The sequence below is a fragment of the Saccoglossus kowalevskii genome, chromosome 5, assembly GCF_978046115.1.
Source record: "Saccoglossus kowalevskii chromosome 5, keSacKowa6.1, whole genome shotgun sequence".
Classification (NCBI taxonomy): Eukaryota; Metazoa; Hemichordata; class Enteropneusta; family Harrimaniidae; genus Saccoglossus; species Saccoglossus kowalevskii.
Window position 1 is genome coordinate 14,810,589 of NC_140645.1, and position 23,397 is coordinate 14,833,985.

A 23,397-nucleotide genomic window follows, 5' to 3' on the forward strand; every position below is an offset into this window, starting at 1 on the left:
ATTTAAATAGTCATTAGCAACATCTTGAATCACGAAAAAGACATGTTTTACATCATATAAAGTTTAAATAAAATTGGTCAATGCATTGTCAAGAACAGACAAAAATATCATTTTCACTCGCATATTGACGCTTTAATGATATTTTAGTGACACATAACAGATTTATTTTGACAATGAATGAATCAAAATAACTTTTTACTGAAACAGGAAATTGAAAAAGCACCCTCACATGTGTACATCATACTTCTTTAAAAAAATCTTTTAATGACTAATAATTACATGAGATACAATTATAAAACATGCAAGTATATATAACACCAGCTACTAATGGTTCCTTCTCATGCTAAACAAACAATATGGCGAAAGCAACTGAGGTTACTATAGTAATGAATGAGACAATATCATGGGCAGCTCCACTTTCAACATTGCATTTATCTGTTTCACAGCATGTTGTCTTCGCTCCTATAAATATAAATAACCTATGATGTCATATGCTGCTTAAACATGAACATGTGACCAGTGTGCCCTCTTAGCTAATATAATGTACCGGTACTATTGATACACAAATATTTTGGAGATTTATCACTGCAAGATCTCATGTAATGCGTAAAAGGCCTGAACCGAATGTCTGTATGATTAAGAATTATAGTAATTTGATTTTTTTAATTTCCTTTTCATAGTTTGAATTCAATGTCAGATGGGAATATGATTCCCTTACTTCATCACAATTGACCATCATCAATATATATTACATGTATTTGCATGGAAATACCTCTAAAATACTTTCCCATTTGTCAAATTCTATGCAATGTATTGACGCCACTTTAAGACTATGACCTTTGTTTATCTTATTTTTATGTTTAATTTCACACATAACATGGGATTTTGCATTGAACGCAAACATGTCTATTCACTGGCACATCATTGATGCAACATAAAATCATTCAGTGTTCTTAAAAAAACATCTTGCTATAGCAATGGAATTTTCAATTTAGTAAAATAAAATTCACATTTTATAAACAAAATTAATGTATTATAACAAATACAATTTCTTTTACTTGTGCCTCAAGTGACTAGCTTGTAATTGCAACATGTACCGTACAATTTAAATTTTTTCCCAGCATGCTTACTCAACTTGATTTTAGAATATTCTATTCTAACTCTGAATTCCTACAAAATCAGTCCTATTAGAGGGCACACTGCATGTGAGCCAATGAAAACACAGTACAGAATACATCGTCCTAATAAGTCTAGTATGCCCTTCAGTAAATGAGCTCCCCTGTGGCATAAATAGTGTAGTCTCTTTCTGAGAAATCTATTCTAAATGATAAACGACTCTGAGATTAATACACTATATACCAATACATTTCTAATCTACATCATTTTGAACAGAAACTCTTGTTGCCATGGGCACAATACACAATATAATTTTCAATATTTTTTTGTTATAAATGCAAGTCAGTAACTTGCTCTCGTATCATCCCTATATTGTGTTATATATTTTCTACAGCTACTCCATGACATCTCCCTTAGGATTAAATAATGCACTAACAGGCATCTTATGACAATGGCTTGTAAACTTTTGCCACATGAGATAATGACATTAGAGCAGCAACAAATCCAGAAACTAAATATTTACCGGTTCCAAAGAGAATGATCTCAGATTCTCTGCATGGAAAAGGGAAGCTGCATGTGCGGGTGATGGAAATAATTTCATCGCTCATATAGGCAAAAGTATTCTGTGAGGGAGAGATTTATTCAAATAAAAACAAATTAGACAAAAAAGACACAAGAAAAAAATATGGCCACATTTCTAACTTTTAGTACCATAAAATCTGTATTAGAAGCCGCATCCCTAATAGAAGTCGCACCCATTCTTTTTGAAAAATTGAGAACCAAAAAATCATCATTTCTCATATGTGTAGATGCTCTAATAGAAGCCGCATCCCCTCTATTGCATTGTACCATTTTAATAGAAGCCGCGGTTTCTAATACAGATTTTACAGTACTCAATTTCAACGTGTGAACAAGAAAAAAATTTCACAGCCAAGATAAAATTTTACAACAGCGATAGACAGAAAACCTAATTTGTTTATAGACATATTACATGCTGTACATCAAAAGTCTGCAGATATAATATATTAGGCTTGCAAACTGTCGCTTGTTTGTTTTTCATGTATAATATACAAGTCATCAAAACTGTCTTCATGTGTACTGTCTTTGTATGTACGGTAATATCCAAGTTATCATTCAATACTGTCTTTGTATGTAATATACAAGTTATCATTCAATACTGTCTTTGTATGTAATATACAAGTTATCATTCAATACTGTCTTTGTATGTAATATACAAGTTATCATTCAATACTGTCTTTGTATGTATAATACGTGTTATATTCAGTACTGTCTTTGTATGTATTATACACATTATAATTCAATACTGTCTTTGTATGTAATATATAAGTTATCATTCAATGCTGTCTTTGTATGTATTATACAAGTTATCATTCAATACTGTCTTTGTATGTAATATACAAGTTATCATTCAATGCTGTCTTTGTATGTAATATACAAGTTTTCATTCAATGCTGTCTTTGTATGTAATATACAAGTTATCATTCAATACTGTCTTTGTATGTAATATCCAAGTTTTCATTCAGTGCTGTCTTTGTATGTAATATACAAGTTATCATTCAATGCTGTCTTTGTATGTAATATACAAGTTATCATTCAATACTGTCTTTGTATGTAATATACAAGTTATCATTCAATGCTGTCTTTGTATGTAATATACACGTTATAATTCAATACTGTCTTTGTATGTAATGTACAAGTTATCATTCAATACTGTCTTTGTATGTAATATACAAGTTATCATTCAATACTGTCTTTGTATGTATAATACGTGTTATATTCAATGCTGTCTTTGTATGTAATATACAAGTTATCATTCAATGCTGTCTTTGTATGTAATATACAAGTTATCATTCAATGCTGTCTTTGTATGTATTATACACGTTATAATTCAGTACTGTCTTTGTATGTAATATACACGTTATCATTCAATACTGTCTTTGTATGTAATATACACGTTATAATTCAATACTGTCTTTGTATGTAATGTACAAGTTATCATTCAATACTGTCTTTGTATGTAATATACAAGTTTTCATTCAGTGTTGTTTTTGTATGTAATATACAAGTTATCATTAAATGCTGTCATTGTATGTAATATACATGTTATAATTCAATACTGTCTTTGTATGTAATGTACAAGTTATCATTCAATACTGTCTTTGTATGTAATATCCAAGTTTTCATTCAGTGCTGTCTTTGTATGTAATATACAAGTTATCATTCAATGCTGTCTTTGTATGTAATATACAAGTTTTCATTCAATACTGTCTTTGTATGTAATATACACGTTATAATTCAATACTGTCTTTGTATGTAATATACACGTTATCATTCAATACTGTCTTTGTATGTAATATACAAGTTATCATTCAATGCTGTCTGTATGTAATATACAAGTTATCATTCAATACTGTCTTTGTATGTAATATACAAGTTATCATTCAATACTGTCTTTGTATGTATAATACGTGTTATATTCAGTACTGTCTTTGTATGTAATATACAAGTTATCATTCAATGCTGTCTTTGTATGTAATATACAAGTTATCATTCAATACTGTCTTTGTATAATACGTGTTATATTCAGTACTGTCTTTGTATGTAATATACAAGTTATTCAGTACTGTCTTTGTATGTAATGTACAAGTTATCATTCAATACTGTCTTTGTATGTAATATACAAATTATCATTCAATACTGTCTTTGTATGTAATATACAAGTTATTCAGTACTGTCTTTGTATGTATAATACGTATTATATTCAGTACTGTCTTTGTATGTAATATACAAGTTATCATTCAATACTATCTTTGTATGTAATATACAGGTTAGGTATCATTCAATTATTAACACTGTCTTGGTGTAATATTGTATTTTGCTAGTTTTATTTATTTTGCATCTTATTATGTTAGCAGTGCTTTTTAGTTTAACATGATTCATGAGAATTAATCACTGAATGTGCAAGTCATCATCGAGCTTGATGGAGACCAACAATGTGGCACGCTTTTGGTGCATGTGTGTCAAATGTTCATACGTGACAGTCAGCAATTGCAAGTACAAATCAAAGAAAGCTTAGAAAGAACTCCCATGTGCTGAGAGTATTGGACACATTAAATATAATTCGAAATTACTTAGCTGAAAACTAATTATGCAAATCAGAAAATTAATATGAGCAGATTTGAGTGTAAAACTAATGAGGTCTGCGTAATGTAACAGAAAATCTATGTTTCCAAGTTTAATTGAAATGTGATTAGAACCAAAAAATTATGAATTATTATGCTTATTAGAGAATTAATATGAACAGATTTTTACCCCAAACTAATTAGGTTTGTACATTGTCCTAGAGAATCTTTGTACTAAGTTTCATTGAAATGGAATAATTAGTACTTTAGATATCAGTGTGAAAGTTTAAAATTGGTTAATTATGCAAATTAGGTAATTAATATGTACAGATTTTAACCCACAATTATCCAGGTCTGTCTATTATTGTCCTACAGCATCCATGTACATTCATTGATATGTGATGTTTAGTACCTGAGATATCAGTGTGAAAGTTGGTTAATTATGCAAATTAGTTAATTAATATGCACAATTATTTACCCTAAAACTAATCAGGTCTCTGCATAGTCCTAAAGGATCTATGTACCAAGTTTCATTGAAATGCGATGATTAGTACTTATATCAAATGCTGAAAATTAATTATGCAAATTAGGTAATTAATATGTACTGATATTACCATAAAAACTATCAGGTCTGTGCAGTGTCATATGACATCTATGTACCAAGTTTCATTGAAATGTGATGATTAGTACTTATATCAAATGCTGAAAATTAATTAATTATGCAAATTAGGTAATTAGTATGTACTGATATTACCATAAAAACTATCAGGTCTGTGCAGTGTCATATGACATCTATGTACCAAGTTTCATTGAAATGTGATGATTAGTACTTGAGATATCAGTGGAAAAAACGAAAATTGACTAATCATTATGCAAATTAGGTAATTAGTATCCACGGATTATTACCAAAAACTAATCAAAACCTAGCATTAGTTCAGAGCATCTATGTACCAAGTTTCATCAAAATCCAATGAGTGGTTCTTTATATATCAGTGGAACAGTCATAGAACAGCTAAAAATCAAAGAAAGCTTAGAAAGAACTCCCATGTGCTGAGAGTATTGGAGACACATTAAATATAATTCGAAATTACTTAGCTGAAAACTAATTATGCAAATCAGAAAATTAATATGACCAGATTTGAGTGTAAAACTAATGAGGTCTGCGCAATGTAACAGAACCAAAAAATTATGAATTATTATGCTTATTAGGGAATTAATATGAACAGATTTTTACCCCAAACTAATTAGGTTTGTACATTGTCCTAGAGCATCTTTGTACTAAGTTTCATTGAAATGGAATAATTAACACCGCGAAAACTCCAAAATTTCGACCCCTCTAAAAATTTGACCGCCTATTTATTTGCCGGGTTTCGGTGTTTTATTTACCTCCAAATTTTCGACTCCACTAAAAATTGCCGACTCATTCTTATTCGAAAATTGCGACCAGTTTTAGTTTTCCCCCAAACGAAAAAAAAACCGATGTGAGCGTTCAAACGGGACCTTCCTCAAAGGCATGAATCCGGGTTTCTGATTGACTGAGAGATTTTTATTTTATTGGTAACGAAAATATATTCTAAATAAACGAAGTTTCAAATAAAAACGAACACAAAAATCTCGGCATGCTGCGTTTCTGAATTGTTGATTATTACTGTACTCAGTAGTGATTATAATAATGTACACAAAATAAATTTGTTGAATGGTTATGAAATACAAATAAAAGTCAACTTAGTTTCATCGTAAGCGAATGATTCCGGTCTCGTATAAACGTTTGATGCTGTAGGATATCCGCCATGTTCTCTTAGGTCAAATAGGTCAAATCGCTAATTAACCAATCAAAAAGCTGGATGATGCGAAAACGGCATGATTTTTTTTAAATAAAAAAATTAGTTGTTTTTAAAAAATAAACTGGTCATCTGAAGAATAATTTAACATTGTTCACAGTGATAACAGCTCATTCTCGAAAGGAAGCTTACCCGCTCACGCTAGTCACGATAAAAATCATACACGTGTACTCTTGAATAGACAGACGTCAATGACTACGGTAAAACTTAGACTCTATTTTAGCCGGCAGGATTGATTGAAATGTCCGAAAAATGACGCCAAAATACACCTTAAAAGTCCCATTTTATTTTCTTAAATCCCATTATATTTTTTAATCCAAGGGCGAATTTACGGCAGAATTTGGTCCCTCAAATCACCGGTACGGTGCTCAAATAAGGGACACGTGAGCTTTGATTCTAACCGGATACATTGCACTGGGTCGGGGAGATCGTTTGCTAAACTTCCATGTATCTTTTGTCCAATGGGTACCTGTACTTCGAACATTCACAAGTTTTCCTAGGTAGTGCGAGACAGCTTTGTCTTTTGACCTATTAGTTTTGTGCTGACCTCTTCTCCGCGTCTTGATGTTTTGTTTTGCTTGTCATAATACTCACTGATTGATGACTTTGTTTAGATTTTGAGTTACAACTCGGCCACGACCTTTGCTTTTACCGTGAAACATGAGGAAGTTTACGTCAATTGACGGACATTGCATTTTTTAAAAACTAATGAAGCACACTGTCTATCATCCCCATTTTTTTTTGCTGATTTCTATTCTGAAAAATTCGACCGTCCGAAAATGCACCTTAATTTTGACTCTAAAAACACGTCACATTTCTAACACAAATTATTTAAAACCAGTCGAAATTTTGGAGTTTTTACGGTACTTTAGATATCAGTGTGAAAGATTAAAATTGGTTAATTATGCAAATTAGGTAATTAATATGTACAGATTTTAACCCACAATTATTCAGGTCTGTCTATTGTCCTACAGCATCCATGTACATTCATTGATATGTGATGTATAGTACCTGAGATATCAGTGTGAAAGTTGGTTAATTATGCAAATTAGGTGATTAATATGCACAAATATTTACCGGAAACTAATTGGGTCTGCATAATTCTAGATTCATTGAAATATGATGATTAGTACTTTAGATATCAGTAGAAAAGCTGAAAATTAATTATGCAAATTAGGTAATTAATATGCACAATTATTTACCCTAAAACTAATCAGGTCTCTGCATAGTCCTAAAGGATCTATGTACCAAGTTTCATTGAAATGCGATGATTAGTACTTGAGATACCCGTGGAAAAGCTGAAAATTAACTAATTATGCAAATTAGGTGATTAATATGCACAAATATTTATCGAAAACAATCAATCTCTGCATAGTCCTTGAGTATGTAAGTACCAAGTTTCATTGAAATGTAATGCTAACTACTTATATCAAATGCTGAAAATTAATTAATTATGCAAATTAGGTAATTAATATGTACTGATATTACCATAAAAACTATCAGGTCTGTGCAGTGTCGTATGACATCTATGTACCAAGTTTCATTGAAATGTGATGATTAGTACTTGAGATATCAGTGGAAAAACCGAAAATTGACTAATCATTATGCAAATTAGGTAATTAGTATCCACGGATTATTACCAAAAACTAATCAAAACCTAGCATTAGTTCAGAGCATCTATGTACCAAGTTTCATCAAAATCCAATGAGTGGTTGTTTAGATATCAGTGGAACAGTCATGGAACCACTAAAAAATAGCTAATTATCATGCAAATTAGGTAATTAATATGCACGGATTTTTACCAAAAATTAATCAAATCTGCGCATATGTTCAGAGCATCTATGTACCAAGTTTCATCAAAATCCAATGAGTGGTTCTTTAGATATCAGTGGAACAGTCATAGAACAGCTAACAATTAGCTAATTATCATGCAAATTAGGTAATTAACGAGCATGGATTTTTACCAAAACCTAATCAAATCTGCGCATTGGCCCAGAGCATCTATGCACCAAGTTTCATCAAAAACCAATGTATGGTTCTTGAGATAGCAGTGGAACAGTCGGACACACATACACACATACACACATACACACATACAGACACACTAACTGCAAAGACTCCCATTTTGTGCTTCGCACATGGGAGTCAATTAGCTAATTATCATGCAAATTAGGTAATTAACGAGCATGGATTTTTACCAAAACCTAATCAAATCTGCGCATTGGCCCAGAGCATCTATGCACCAAGTTTCATCAAAAACCGATGTATGGTTCTTGAGATAGCAGTAGAACAGTCGGACACACATACACACATTCACACACACGCACACATACACACACACATACAGACACACTAACTGCAAAGACTCCCATTTTGTGCTTCGCACATGGGAGTCAACTAGAAATGAACTTACCATGCACTCTTCACTAGTACAATTTGTTGTTGGTGTATCGTCACCTGGTTTGTGACAATTATCGTCGTCATCAAGATCAACCATGTATATACAGGAATAGCAATCGAAAGCTGCTGCTAACTCTGAAATGTGGACAATAGTGATAAATATCAGAACATACCGTAAAATCTGTATTAGAAGCCACATCTCTAATATAAGTCTCAGACTTTCTTTTTGAGCAATTGAGAACCAAAAATTCACATTTTCTCATACGTGTAGATGCTCTAATAGAAGCTGCATCCCTTCTGTTGCATTGTACCATTTTAATAGAAGCCGCAGCTTCTAATACAGATTTTACAGTACTCTTTGGGAGCAGTCAACTCCCAGTACATTACCAATATCTCTGATGTGTCAATGAAGAATGTGCAGCTCACACTTCATTACAAGATAGCTGGCATGTGATCTACAAGGTATGGTTATATGTGATCTCGATCCAGTCTCATACTTGATGGGATCATGCACATTGAAACCTAACACAATGTACCTACCATACACTGTTGCTACAACAAACAGCACAAAAACCATCTTCTGGACAGAATTCATGGCGAGGATTTCAAGTTCTGCAGAAAAAAAAATTAATTAATGCAATATAATTTCTTTAATGATGGTTCTTAATTTATTGGAAACTTATTTTGTTTCTCCTGTAAGAGAACACCGCAGATTCATGATGATGTTTTTAGTAATGGCCAAGTCAACTAGGGACAGAAATACTTAAAAATATTTAGAAATATTCAAATTGTTATTGTATCTTACTGATTTGACTATGTTGTTCATGTTAATTGTTTTTTCAACTGTTGTCAGTTGTTTGTTTTGTGTTTTTGAGCTTTTAAATTTCGCAATATGATTTTTGCACAAAAATAAACGACAGTTTAATAGGTATATTATTATACTAATCAAGTCTGTGAATTACCCGAAAGCATCAATGAAATTTGATGACTATGCACACTGTGCAAATTCAGCAATTAGTTTTGTCAAATTTAAATAAAAAATTAATGCATTGTTCACATGCACTTATACCAAGTCTATTTGATATGCAATAATTATTTTTGAATAGAAAAAAGGGTAATTATTATACAAATTAAGCAATTAAGCAACTCCTCACGGGTATATAGAAGATAATATTTGGTAATCGTAGTTCTAAATACCGTAACTATTAAAAATAGCTAGACGTTTCGAGCAATGGCTTATTATCGATAGCATAGAAGAAAATGTTAAAACGTACAGGTAGAACATAGGAACGCAAGAACGCGCATGAACTATAAATTAGAATCACAAAAAATTCCACAATAGAACAAATAACGCGCCTTAGATAGCGAGCTCAACAAATGAGTTGAACTGTTTGTTAATTCCATGGGGTTCTTTAGTTTCAAGGCGGAATATAGTTTCCTCCTCGACACGCCTGAGCTGATTTTCGTTGCCATTGACAACACATACACCAGAAATAGACATATCTGTAATATTATGTCCACTAGAATTAAAATGAAGTGAAACTGGATAATAACGATTTTTCTGTCTAGTTTGACGTAGATGCTCAGCAAACCGATCACCAAATCGACAAACTGTAGAACCAATATAAAGTTTCCCACATTTAATACATGAAATATACAATATGCAATATACAACATTCGTAGTGATACAACTGAACAGATATTTGACCTCAACATCTCCCTTGGGACCAAATATACGATTAAAGTCTGTAATAAAAGGACAAGTATTACAACTAGGATGATTACACAGGACAATACCAAAAAAATCCAGCTCAGCAGCCAATCAGCGATGGTCTTACAGTCAGATGACAATTTCGGTTTCAAGTACCCCAGGAAAGTGTTCTAGGTTCTTCGCGTATTTAGGTGTTCGTATGCAAGGAATTTTTTTACACAAAAATGCCGAATTCGGCCGATTTTTTTCATCGGTTGGCCTAATATAACCCCAACGGATCGTATTTTTGTAAAAGATTGGTATTTTTGTCCAGATTTGTAGGAATCTGAAAAACGCGTTTCACAACTTGTCTCTTATTTAGTTTTACGCTGCATTCAAGATGGCGGCCGCCATATAGTAAATATCGTATTTATTTATTATCACGTGTGCGCCAGCTGACTGTGGATGTATATAAACCCCAAACTAATTATATTGTTGCATCGTCTTAGAGTATTTATGTGCCAAGATTCATTGAAATATGACGATAAGTAATTGATTGAAAAGCTGAAAACTGACTAATTATTATGCAAATCAAGTAAGACCATTTTCCGTTCACTGCAAGAATCACGCGTTATGCGTGAAATCGAACGTAAAAACAGGACAAACAAATGTCATAGCGTCGTAGTGGCGTCAAACATCGCGTGGGATTCGACAAACGCGAAAGTATTTTGGGGGACATTTCCATGCTTAATAATGTGCTGTGTCCACATTTGATGAGAGGCAATTTTGATTAAGTAAGGGTATTCAGAAGCAATATTCCACTGTGAGCTATGAAATAAAGAAATTCAAGTTCAAAATCAAATCGTTCGATTTTTGTGGCAGACATTCGACGCGTGTCTTTCATGCATCTCGCGAGATCTCGCAATTATACGGAAAATCACCTATTGCACAATGTCACAGACCATCAATGTACTAATTATACAAAAAAATGGCTTTCACAATAACCAGTGCAGATTGTATACTTGTGAGGTTGACTAATTTTGTGTCTCAATGAAACTGCACAATGAAGGCATCATACATCAAGGTTTCGCATTAACAAACCTTCGTTCTGAGTCATATACTTAAAACAATGAATTGTTTTTAATGCATCAGTTTAAATAGGGGACACAAGTCACATGTACAAACTACACATTTTATTAATAAGAACATGCATCTCATCGAACTTTTACTCTATTTACTGTTTATTCCTCAACAGCTTTCTGTATGAGTGGACCAAAATCAGCACCAGAAGCATCCATAAACCATGCATTGGGCACTATGATATCAGGTTTACGATATCAAGACACCAAAAAGTTTTTTCCTGTTATTTAGTTAATTTGCATAGTACCAGTAATAAACTTTTTGGTCTATTTATTCTATATTAAGTAGTAATAATTATGCATGCTTGTTAAATTTTAGCCAGTGTATTACTTGCAAAATGTTTATATACATTATTTCCAAGCTTTTATACTTAATTTTGCCATGCACATTACTCCGGATTCCCAATGTGCAAGGTTGTAAAAAAAAAACATTTTTAATATTTATTTTTGTAAGAATTTTACACATGTATCATTTGTAATAAAACGGATTGTTATTGGTATTTTTTTGGTATCAGTTCATTATTTCCCAAGTACATTTACACACACAATCTGGTGAATGAAGATGAACCAGTTCAAAATGCATTTTTACTAATTGTTCCTGGGACATGAATATCAAGTAAAATGCATTTTAATAATTTTATAAATAAATGTGTTTAAAATACATTTTAAACACATTTATTTATAAATGCGTTTATTTCCATTCTGATATGGCTCGATATAATAAATGCATTTAAAATGCATTTATTTCCAAACGTGTTTAAAACGCATTTTGAATGCATTTAAAATGCATCCACCTCATCATCTCAAGTGTCGAAAACTTGGCAGTTTAAAAGGTGTTTTTTTCTTGTGTAAAAGGCGTTTCTAATACATTTTAAACACATTCACAACATATTTACAGTGCATTGAAAAGAGTGAAAAAAAAACACATTTTAAATGCATTTCAAATGTATTCTTATTTGGTAAGGGAAATTTCCTTGAAATGTGATTAGAACTTGAGATATTGATGGGAAAGCCAAAACAATTTGAATTATTATGCAAACTAGGTAATTCATATGCATGTAGATTTAAACCCAAACTAAACAGGTATGTGCAGTGTCCTAGAGCATCCATGTACCAAGTTTCATTAAAATGTGATGATTAGTACTTGAGATGTCAGTGAAAATTCCAAAAAACATGACTAATAAACCTAATGAATATTAGGTTATTACTGTGTATTGATTTTTACCCAAAACTAATCAAGTCTGTGCATTGTCCCAGAGCATCTATGCACCAGGTTTCATCAAAATCCAATGAGTGGTTCTTTAGATATCAGTGGAAGAGTCGTGGAAAAGCTGAAAATTAGCTAATTATCATGCAAATTTGAGAATTAATAATCAGCTCAAAGAATCTATGCAACAAGTTTCATCAAAAACCAAAATACAATTCTTGAGATATTAGTGGAACAGTCGGACACACACACACACACACAGGGTTCAAAAAGCTAAAAGTCATTTGCTGGTGCTACTAAAATTTGTTTGCTGTCCTCGTCCGCAGTAGTGATATGATTTCACATACAGTGATTGAGAACCATAAATTTAGACATGTTACATCAAAATGAACATTACCGGCATATACAGCTATCATCATGAGTGATGTGTTTCCATTGCTTTGTTCTATTATCACTATCCACTATATACAATATTTCAATTGACATATCCAAATCCTTTCTGAACAGAACATGTGTATAATCATCAAAAAACATTCTTGCTATGTTTCTAGACACACAACCGACTAAAAAAGAAACTGTCCCATCCAAACGTCCCGCGTCGTTGAAAATTGACTCTTATCGCTCTTGTGTTTCCGAGCCCAAAACGGCCAATTTTTGATGAATTTTCTATGATTTTTTGATACATAATATATCATAATAATAATATCATTAATTCAGTCCAGTGGTTAGATAATAGGTTTTTAATTAGAGATGCTCGGGTATAAAAATTTGGAATGTGAATCACTCAGGCACGAAAAATTTTTGATAATATTTTATATATAGCGTACATAATTATCATATTTTTAATTATTGTATAGTTTTAGGTACTGTAAAGTAGGAGTAATACCAGAGGTACATTACTTGGGGTTTGCAACGTGCAAAGTAACGTATGGTGACATCATGCCAAGATAACACTCAAGTCTCATCTCGTAGATAGCGAGACTGAAACTATGACCTTCTGACAAGACATAGACGGTTTGTAATAAAACATGTATTACCACATTCATAGTGAAAGAATGTAATACATCGAAAATGTACAGAAAATATAGTTATCGTAATTCGTCATATCGTGAACAGCTATTTTGATCCACCTGGACATCCCAGTATCTTAGTTACCTCGGGCATGCGCATTCGCATTATTCTGAGTTGGAATGCTTATGCGAGAGCGAGATTGAAACGGGATCTTGGTATCGTGTCACCATAGTTTCAAACCCCATGTAATGTACTACTGGTAATACTATGATATCTGTATTTATAAACATAACATCTATGAATTTGGTAAGCGAATACGCCTGGAATTGACCGCCTTCAACAGCATGTACATTCGAACACGAGTAGAATACACTGAACTGGAAAAAAAAAAAACGTTTGGCGCAAGATGTAGTGAACACGTCAATCATTCCACCCATCCTTTAGCGTCAATTATTCAGGCTGTAACAAAACGCTAGTTTTGGCGGGAATTCGTTGTATGTAATACCTAACCCGTGTTAAAACTAAAAATCTGAGAAGAATTAAATATTCAACACATTTGACCTGCACATCCCTAATAAGTTTACTGTCAGAAGAAAGTGTGCAAAAATGTACAACTCACCAGTCTAGTACAAGTCGTCTAACCCCTGTGGTACAACCTCCAGTCTACACAACAGAAATCGAGTTCACAGCGAGGGATATTACAACGAAATTCTGCCGACATTTATAAATTAATCTATTCAAAACCAGTTCATCTGGTCTTAATAAATACTATTTAGTATAATGTTCACGAAAAAGAAAACAAATTCAGCGAACAATTTAACAAGGAATTACAAATACTTACACAAAGCATGAACAGGAACTTCGTAAACGGTCTATGCGCGTCGTCGTATGGGATGCGCGCCTCGCAAACGTCACGTGGTACGCAATGATCGATGACGTTCCACGTCCAAACAAGGGCAGTGGCGTTGTGTCGTCACGGGAAGCGCTGTCCCAGCACAGTAGAAAGGACGCCGACCTGCAGCGTCAACGAGGGCAGTGGGCAACAACTGTTGAGTCAGAGATATATCATTTAATGAATATTTGAGGCGCGAGTTTATGATAATTAAATATTTTAGCCGATCAAGCAGGACATTATAAACAACGTCGTACACATCATGTATTACTGCCAAAGTAATTATCATATCAAATTTATATTCTCACCAGCATTGTTTGCTTGTTTTTGTTGTTGGTTACACAGTAAGGTCGTAGTAAATCGTTCTCTGAGTAGCGTGGACCATTCTAAACAAAACTACAAGTATTAGCGCTTTTGGTCGTCCGTGTATTCAACATTACATAAAGAGAGACGGGGCATTGACGCTGCAAGTCGGGGTTCTTTCAATTTCTGTGCAATTTACAGTAAAAAATAGTTTTTTACACTTTACAAATTCCTAATTACATTTCACATTTTTATAATATTTTTGATAATTTGTCTTTAAAAATCAAAATTGGAAATTGTGTACGAATTACGACATTTAATTCGGAATATGCTTTATACGCCCACAAACGATAATAACTTTGTACAAATTACGAATGAATAAAATAACTGATTACATTTTACACCTTGCCTATGTCTACGAATTTACGTTTTTTATTTATTTAAATTACATTATTGCGAAAAATAAAAACAATTGATTACAGCTTACGAAAATACCCCCTTGCCGCCCCTTTTGCTCGGTTTAAACAGCATATAAGAGATATTGTGCAACTTCCGGTCGTCGATTTGAATCCACTTCGCTGATAGTAACACACAAATGTATAATTTCAAATCCCCACCCCCGCTTATTTACGCCTTATAAAAACTTAAAGAGATTTATTTTGATCGATATTCGAGTCCATTCACGTCGATAACGAAAAGAATCTTTGGTAATGTGTGATGATAACAGTTTTTTTTTTCCTCACAGTTGGACGGGAATATAAGTATTACTTGGCAGATCACTAGTATTAAACTGACGTAAATGTACGCCTCCTAGTAGCAAACATGCAGTTTAATGTTTTATTCACATCCGACAAAACTATGTTTCATTTTATTTTCAGTACCACACGTACATTCAAGAACTTGTTCACTTGTATCCGTACCAGAAACAACAACAGTGGATTCATTACGAAGAGTAGGATAACAAACTGACGCATAAATATTGGAAACAAGCCAGAGTTTCTTCTGTATATTTGTATAACAAACCATTACAATTTGTTGATGATATAAACTACCTTGGATACATAGTGTCAGCCTCTGGAGATGATGCTAGAGACATGCGTAGACAACTCAGGTCAATTTATGCGAGAGCAAATCTTCTTTTGAGGAATTTTGGGAAGTGTTCGGAACATGTGAAATGTACTCTTTTTCGCTTATTTTTATATAGTAACTATTGCTTAAATGTATGGAGCAATTATACTGTTATGCAGTTGCGTGCGCTGCATGTAGCGTACAACAATGCACTTCGGTTGATTTTTAAATTAGAGAGGTCGAGCAGTGCAAGTGGTAATTGTGTCAGAAGAAATATTTTCAATTTTTCAACACTTCATAGAAAATCATTGTACAATTTTAAACAGCGATTGTTTCAGAGTGACAATAGTATAATTGATAGTTGTATAAACAGTGATTTATTCCTAAGGTCAAGTTTTTGGCGCAATTATAGACGCCTTCTTTATAAATAATGTTATTTCTGTTGTAATTTCTCTATGGATCTTTGAGTCTGAAATAAAGTATAATAATAATAATAATAATAATAATAAGTATTGTGCGTTATTTATTTATAAACTTTATAAATTTTCTTTCTGAGCTAATAATCACTTTATGTAAATTTAGAACCAGTAACCATGATAACCTGGCTATTGAAACTAATAGACACACTCAACCCAAAACTCTAATTGAAAATAGAACTTGCATAAACTGAATATAAAACTGAATATGAATCACATTTCTTCATGGATTGTCATCTCTACAACAATTATTTATCTAGGCGACATGAGGGAAAATATGGAATATTTGAATAGATAATAAACAAACAAAAAATGACATTTCTGATGAGCAATAATACCAGTAGGGAAGTATATTTACAGATCTTTTGAAACCAGAAATGAAAATTCTTTATAAACTCATTATTATGCACTTTCATTTACTATTACTATTATCCTATTAGTAACTAACTAAACTTTCTTTTATTACTTTATTGCTGCTGTAGACTAATAGAAAGGTCGTATTTCTGAAGATACAATAAAATTCAGATAGCAAAGAAACTCATAAACCAAACTTTGTGAATAGTTCACTGTTTATTGTCGAGTCGATATTTTAATTCCCAATTTTCGAGTTCCCGGTTTTCGCTAGAAAGCCGCTAGAGGGCTATCAAAGTACCCGGATGACAACCACTGTCACGGCTCTGAGTGTGGTTAAAATAACCGCATCTTTGGCGTTTACTTGCTGACGCACGCAAAGTGAATTTCTTCGCTTACTTTCGAGGACGCAATAATCACAATGGTAGATTGGTATTGCAATGCTCCTGGCTGTTCTTCCGTGCTTTCTAACGTAACTGAATCTTTAATGTCGGCGTTTTTATGTCTAGTCTGGTACTTTTCAAAATATAACTGTTTTGCGACAGGTTCATTCTCGATGCCAAAATCTAGGTGCGAAGACTGCACTTGCTGATTGCGAGTACTTAGTATTGTTTTCGCGATGTAGTTGTCTGAATTATTAGTTTCCCGCATATGAAGCACGCAGTGAGATATACTGGCTGTTACACGGCCATGTCGATATTTAAACCAACTTGAATGCGACGAGTTTCGCTGATTTAGTGAAAGTAATGCCATTAGTTCAATGTCGGACACAGTGAGTTCATTTGCCATATGTACTGTATAAAATTAGTAGCAGTTGAAGATTTGAATTTATTGCCTAAATCCGGAATTGTTGATGGTTCTGTTACTGAGTTTAACATTGGATCCAACATGTGGTTGTAGCATGAGTTCACAGAGGAAATATCGTAAATAGCTTTGATTAAATCTTCGTTGTTTTCATGGCATGATCTTCTTCCTGGGTTGTAAGATGGCAATGTTGGTTTAGCAGTGACTGGACGCGATTTATTTCGTCTTATATCGATAGTATCAATTTGCAGGGGGTGGATACCTTTCTCGGCTTGTCCCATATACATGCAACATCGGTGCCGACCTCAGGCTGTGTTGCGCGATCTTTGTGGCGCGAGTCAAAATCCTGGATACTGAATAGTAGTGCCACACAGTGTTTGCATGAACCATGTTCTATATTATATTTTCAATGGAAATTATTTTTAGTTACAATCATTAAAGCGATTGTCAATAACATTTATTTCAAGTCACGTCGACAAGGAGCGGAAGTGTAACATATGTTCAGTGACGCTTGTAGTTGCGTCTAGTTCTTAATAAAAAAAAAAACCTGACTTATGCAACGCAAATACAGCCACCGAAAATTATTTCTGAACTTGTTTGAACCAGAAACCAGCATTGGTAAGGTTTTTCATTTTGGGATGTTTCTCGAACACACTCAGCCATGATGTAAATAACTTCAGTTTCTTTAACATGGTGAAGCTTGACGGAAACAATACGTCCATCTTTGTACAGAAGAAAACCACTTTCAAGTCGATATTCTTTTAACCTGGACGGTGTCCAGTCACATCGATGTATTAAGTAAGCAAATATATCTGCAGTTTCGAATGATGGCATGTAATGGAGGTTTTTCTCCCAGGTTTTGATAGTATACGGAGCTTCTAATGTCAGGGTAGATTCCTTGTCCGGAACTGTACGGCGACGCTTGCTCGAGGTTTCGCGATCGTCAGGCTCTAAAGGACGAACTTTTAACTCATTTGCAAGTTTCACGAGTTCAATCAGCTTGGCCTTTTGTGTCTTATAACAAGTTATTCCTCGTTCTTGTAGAAACTGACGTAATTCAGAAACTTTTTTCGAATGCAAATTTTCCATTGTTACGCTTCTGTGAACAGCTAAAAACAACCCCCACTGGCAGGGGCGTCGATCCATTCTGAAAAGTGAGGGGGACACTTTTGTGTCCGCGTAAACGGCCAATGTCCGCGCTTGCGCGAACAGGGGGTGTCTGAGAAGGGGGACCGCCCTATGCTCCGACATCTCTATGTTCCGACAACCACTATGTTCCGACACCCCTATGTTCCGAGACACAGTATACTTGTGTCAAACTTAATCTGACTAGCCGTGCGTAACCTTTTACTACCTTGATATAATCAGGATGTCCTGTGGGTTAATACTGGAAACCCAACTGTAGTGTAGTCCGGCCATGATGCTCGAAAGTCCGTGAAGGCGGGATCTTGCATAATGTTATCGGATAATTATCAGAGAATTATCAAACAATGTTGCACATTGTATCATTCTAATACATCGACAATTATTTGACAATATCCGTGTCTGTTGGATGTGGCTCCAGCCTTAAATCCTCCGATTGCATAACAATCGAAGTATTAGATCGATAATTATTGGAGAATTATTTTACCTTTTTTATGAAAGTTGTACTTCGATATTCATCAGTCGCGGAATTGCAAGGTTGCCGTTTACATCCGGTAGCACCTTTCCAAGTTTATATCTACATATTAATTAAAATCATTTATTTATTTATTTATTATGCGAGAGATGAATAGGCACTGCATTTAGCATTCCGTAGTGTTTGCATAAGTTTTTGAGATTGCCAAAAAATACAAAGGTTTCACACTATCTCTTTCCATTTCTATATTGTGTGTTTTCGGCCAAAATTCCTTGTTTACCTCCACACGTTATACGTTTTCCTATCAATCTAAGACATTGATAGGTCTCAGAAAATTAAACCACCACACAGCTGTAGACCCTGTCTAATATCAATCTAAAACATCGAGAATTATCAGATATGTATCCGATAATTTAAATGTACAATAGACCGGCTTCCTCTAATGCGAGGATATTGCACAAGTTTATCGTACCTGCAAATTTGATGCATAATTCATCGTTCAAGGTTAAGGTCCATACTAGACAGATTTCCTTAAGGAAGTCAGAAAGCACTATTCTATTCTATTCTTCGTTGTTCCATTGCATTGTTCTGATATTCCTCTTTATTCTGAAAATACTCCCATATATTACACTCATAAATTACAGTTGGTATAATAAACAATTTAAATACTTATCCTTATATCTGCCAAAACATGTATATCCCGTATTTATACTTTACATTATTTCTTTGTCAATATCCTTTGTGTTCTGTAGATGTATTTGAAACTGCCTATTCGCTACATTGTGCAGTCGTCGATTTTGTATTTTACGTTTGTGTAAATTACCCAAACTTCTTTGCTACATATGTTACTTATGTAAATCTTAGGCCAGGCAACGTCTCGCCATCTATTTGAATTCCATTTTTATCTATACGTAATTTCTTGGCAGTGAATAGCGTTCTCTTAAATAAATAAATAAATAAATAAATAAATAAATAAATAAATAAATAAATAAATAAATAAATAAATAAATAAATAAATAAATAAATAAATATTGAGAAAGCATAAAAAGACTTATTTTCAAATAAATGAATATGTCATGACTAATTCATTTTATCATAGACAGGATTTGCCCAGAAAATGCCATTTGATGATTTTGAATAACGTATAATAAAGTTAATGAATTCATAATGTCAATAAGTAATGGATTATACGATGTAATATCCAACGTAATACTTGTACGCTACACCAATATAGCTTTAATTTGATATATAGCATGATGGTGTTTGTCTGAGGTATTCCTATTTAATATGTCACAGGCTATTACGTAATTATATCTTTGTATAAGGTTGATCCCATAAAATTCCCGTTTATTTGACGCCGTGTGTAAATTTTTTTAAAGCTAACATATTTATCCTGATTTTCGGGGGTAAAACGGCTCAGATTCTACAGCCAAAATTGACCAAATTAATTCCCATGTTTCTGTCTATTTTATGGCATGTAAATTTGACAGCCTTTTTTTAATTTTAATTGTACAGTCAATATTCTGTAACTAGACTGATCGCGCTGAACAGAGAAAAAACATGTTGCTTTGTTCTACCATGGGGAGGGGTATTTATCCAATTTTGGCTTCCGACCACTAGCGTACATATTTCCATTGAAAATATAGCACATTCTAGCCGGCTCAGAATTTATTGGGTGATTGTCGAACATAAAAGTACTAAACAATGTAATTTAGGTCTCCCCGAGTACAAGTTGTCAGGGGCTCACATGAAGACTGTCATGTACATAGTTTATTGTTGATCTGAACGTTTGGCAATAATTAAAAAAAAAAATATTTTGCGTCTGAAGCTTGATAGGATACATCGCGTCTGAGAATATTGCCGACGATGATCATGTCATGAATTTGTTTTCGCGTATCTGTTGACCGACTTAATTAACTGATTATTAGCTGAATTGCTGTGTTATGTCTGTCATCGTTCAGGTCTATTTGAAGTTTTGGACGGAACTTGGCTCAGTGATTTGGAACTAATTACAAGATACCGTCGCTGTTCTGACATCCGTAGTTATTAATGTAGTGAACGATTAATCAAAAGATATGACGTATTCAGTACTTAGTGTGATTGGCTTTATGATTGAAGGTTACGCCCTAGAGTCTTTTACTGCTTTGTAATTGGTTAGAGTTTTGAAAATGAATAAAGAGAGTTGGAGTTGGTCTTGGGGAATACTCCAAGACAGACAGAGTCCGAGAGAGTCCAGGGGCGAGCCTTGAGGCAGTCCAGTCTTGGGCGAGTCTTGGTTCAGCCTTGTGAGAGTCTTGGGGACTTTTCCCCAGGGCGCTGTGTCTTATAGAGTGCTCCAAAAGATCGACTAAGACGAGAGTTGAAACGTATTTCGTTGTGTGTGCCTTATTTGACTGTAAAGCTAAAGTGACTTTCCCGATCCCGTACCTCAAGGGGACGAGATAGAGAGACGAGACGAGTTTCCCCCCTGACAGTGTGGAGAACCCCAGAGAGAAGAGATTTTCCCCCTGATAATCACAAAAACACCTCCATAAAAGCCTATGGTCAGAAGAGTGGCAAGTATTATAATCCGGCATAGTTATTTTTTAATGTAAAGAAATGTAACATTGTGTTACAAAAGGTGAGCGTAGAATAATATTTGAAGAAGAATAATGATATTTTTTCTTATAGTAAAGAGATAAAAACGCAGTGAAATGTCAAAAACGTTTCTAAAATTTCGTAGGTGTCAGAACCTATTAGCATCTCAACATAGGGTTGTCGGAATATAGGAATGTCGGAACATAGGGGTGTCGGAATATAGGAATGTCGGAACATAGGGGTGTCGGACTATAGATGTGTAACCCCGAGGAGGGATGTGCTCCCCTCAGAAGGTAGACATTTTTGAAAAATGCAACCAAAATGAAGTCATTTGGTGCATACTTAGGGATTCTCATTCTTGATCATTAAAGGGGCACCTTCCAGTTAAGATTAATTTCACAACAAATTTACTTTCTGGATTAAAATAACAATGGATAACAAAAGATAGATTAACATTGTAAACAACATAAACAATAGTGTCCCATGGTGCAATCCATGGGATTGAGCGGTTCCCCTTTAAGAATACAGTACATGTACACAGAACCAAAGGCCTTACACAAACACAGGCTTTGATATAAGTCTATTATTGATATTTGGGTAAGTCTGAAAAGTGGAGGGGACAGTTGATATTGTGTCCCCCACCCTTCAGAAAGTGGGGGGGGGGGCGTAATGTGTAATGTTTCCTGTGTTCTGATTTAAGAGACTCAAGGATCGTGAAGGTTCGTGAATGGTCGGGTTTCTGTTAGTGCGCCCTCAACAGTCTATACTGAGTAGTCGGTTTAGTCAGCTCTGATTGGTCAGTTTCTTTTCTGGCTCCATTTTCAAAGTTTCACTTGATGAGCTAAAACCGTGAAGTGAGCTAGCCGAGATTTGTCAATACTTCTTATCATTACAGTACTTACAGACCGAAATGACTTCAACTAAGTCATTCAAGAATAAGGTATTGCCGAGGGAGGCTCACGTTCAAGTCGCCGTCCGTTGTCGGTGAGTTTTGTTATCGTTTAGCATTCAGTGGCCGAGAATAGATTTTGTCGCCCTGCAAAATGACAAATTGTATTATAGTTTCGGTGATATTCTTTGTTCCGGTTTACGGCCTACGCCACCTATGAACTTTATAATATCTCCACATTGCCATTGATGTCAGTGCTGTTCAAAATCTTGCAATCAACCGCTCGAATCAACCCTAACCAAGAAGTCGTGTGACCTTCGCCATCTTCAACAATGGATACATGTTAGCTGCAGTTCTGTAGCTCACTTGGTTTCGCTGTCGGTTATTTCGTTCGTCGTGGTGTTAACGCGAAACCATGGAGCTACAGTTCCATCCTATGCGAGTTACCCTATTTTACCGAACTGAAATCAGGTCATTTTCATTATTTTCGCCTCAGGGGTCTACCTTTCTACTGTCGATGGGTCCCAAAACTATTTCATCAATTATTTTGAGGCGATGGTCCAGAATTGGTCGATTTCACCACGAAAACAGCGTGACATGGGAAAACTATGACGCCTCGTGACGTCACGATAACGTATTCAAGACGGCGGCAAACACTGGGATTTCGCTGTAGTTTTCCGGAACGACCAACCAGTTTTGGGGCCGGACATCCAAACCAGGCCCATAAGGTCTTTTATTCACCATGGCCGGATCGTCCAGAAATCTCGTATAGGATGTGACAGTAATATTGGCCATAAAGTGTTAAACAAGAAGTTTGTCTTTTATTGCTTTTATGACTGAAAAATTAAAATTATATTTTTGAGTGATTCAAT

The 23,397-nt window shown here is 34.2% G+C and overlaps 2 protein-coding genes across 2 annotated transcripts in view; one reads left to right on the forward strand and one right to left on the reverse strand.

Moving 5' to 3' along the window:
* Nucleotides 1–244: 244 nt before the first annotated feature.
* On the reverse strand, nt 245–14,474 carry LOC102805823 (uncharacterized). The gene is made up of 5 exons (XM_006812496.3): nt 14,389–14,474; nt 9,041–9,112; nt 8,514–8,635; nt 1,640–1,739; nt 245–462 (listed from the first exon to the last, which is right to left on the reverse strand). Exons 2-5 carry the CDS (start codon nt 9,093–9,095, stop codon nt 344–346), a joined length of 396 nt encoding a protein of 131 aa, XP_006812559.3. The 5' UTR covers nt 9,096–9,112; nt 14,389–14,474; the 3' UTR covers nt 245–343.
* Nucleotides 14,475–22,436: 7,962 nt separating this feature from the next.
* LOC102806028 (kinesin-like protein KIF11) overlaps nt 22,437–23,397 on the forward strand; it is a 51,131-nt gene continuing 50,170 nt past the window's right edge. The window contains exon 1 of the mRNA XM_085499144.1: nt 22,437–22,620. Within this exon, the coding sequence (XP_085355270.1) occupies nt 22,547–22,620 (74 nt within the window). The 5' untranslated portion in view covers nt 22,437–22,546. The remainder of the gene's footprint in view (nt 22,621–23,397) is intronic.

Excerpts from the sequence above, each read along its gene's own strand:
- LOC102805823 (XM_006812496.3), bottom strand. The coding sequence starts at position 9,095 with ATGAATTCTGTCCAGAAGATGGTTTTTGTGCTGTTTGTTGTAGCAACA. Across the intron at positions 8,636-9,040 it reads TGTTGTAGCAACAGTGTATG|AGTTAGCAGCAGCTTTCGAT; the intron begins GTAGGTACATTG and ends TCCACATTTCAG. Across the intron at positions 463-1,639 it reads GATCATTCTCTTTGGAACCG|GAGCGAAGACAACATGCTGT; the intron begins GTAAATATTTAG and ends TTATATTTATAG.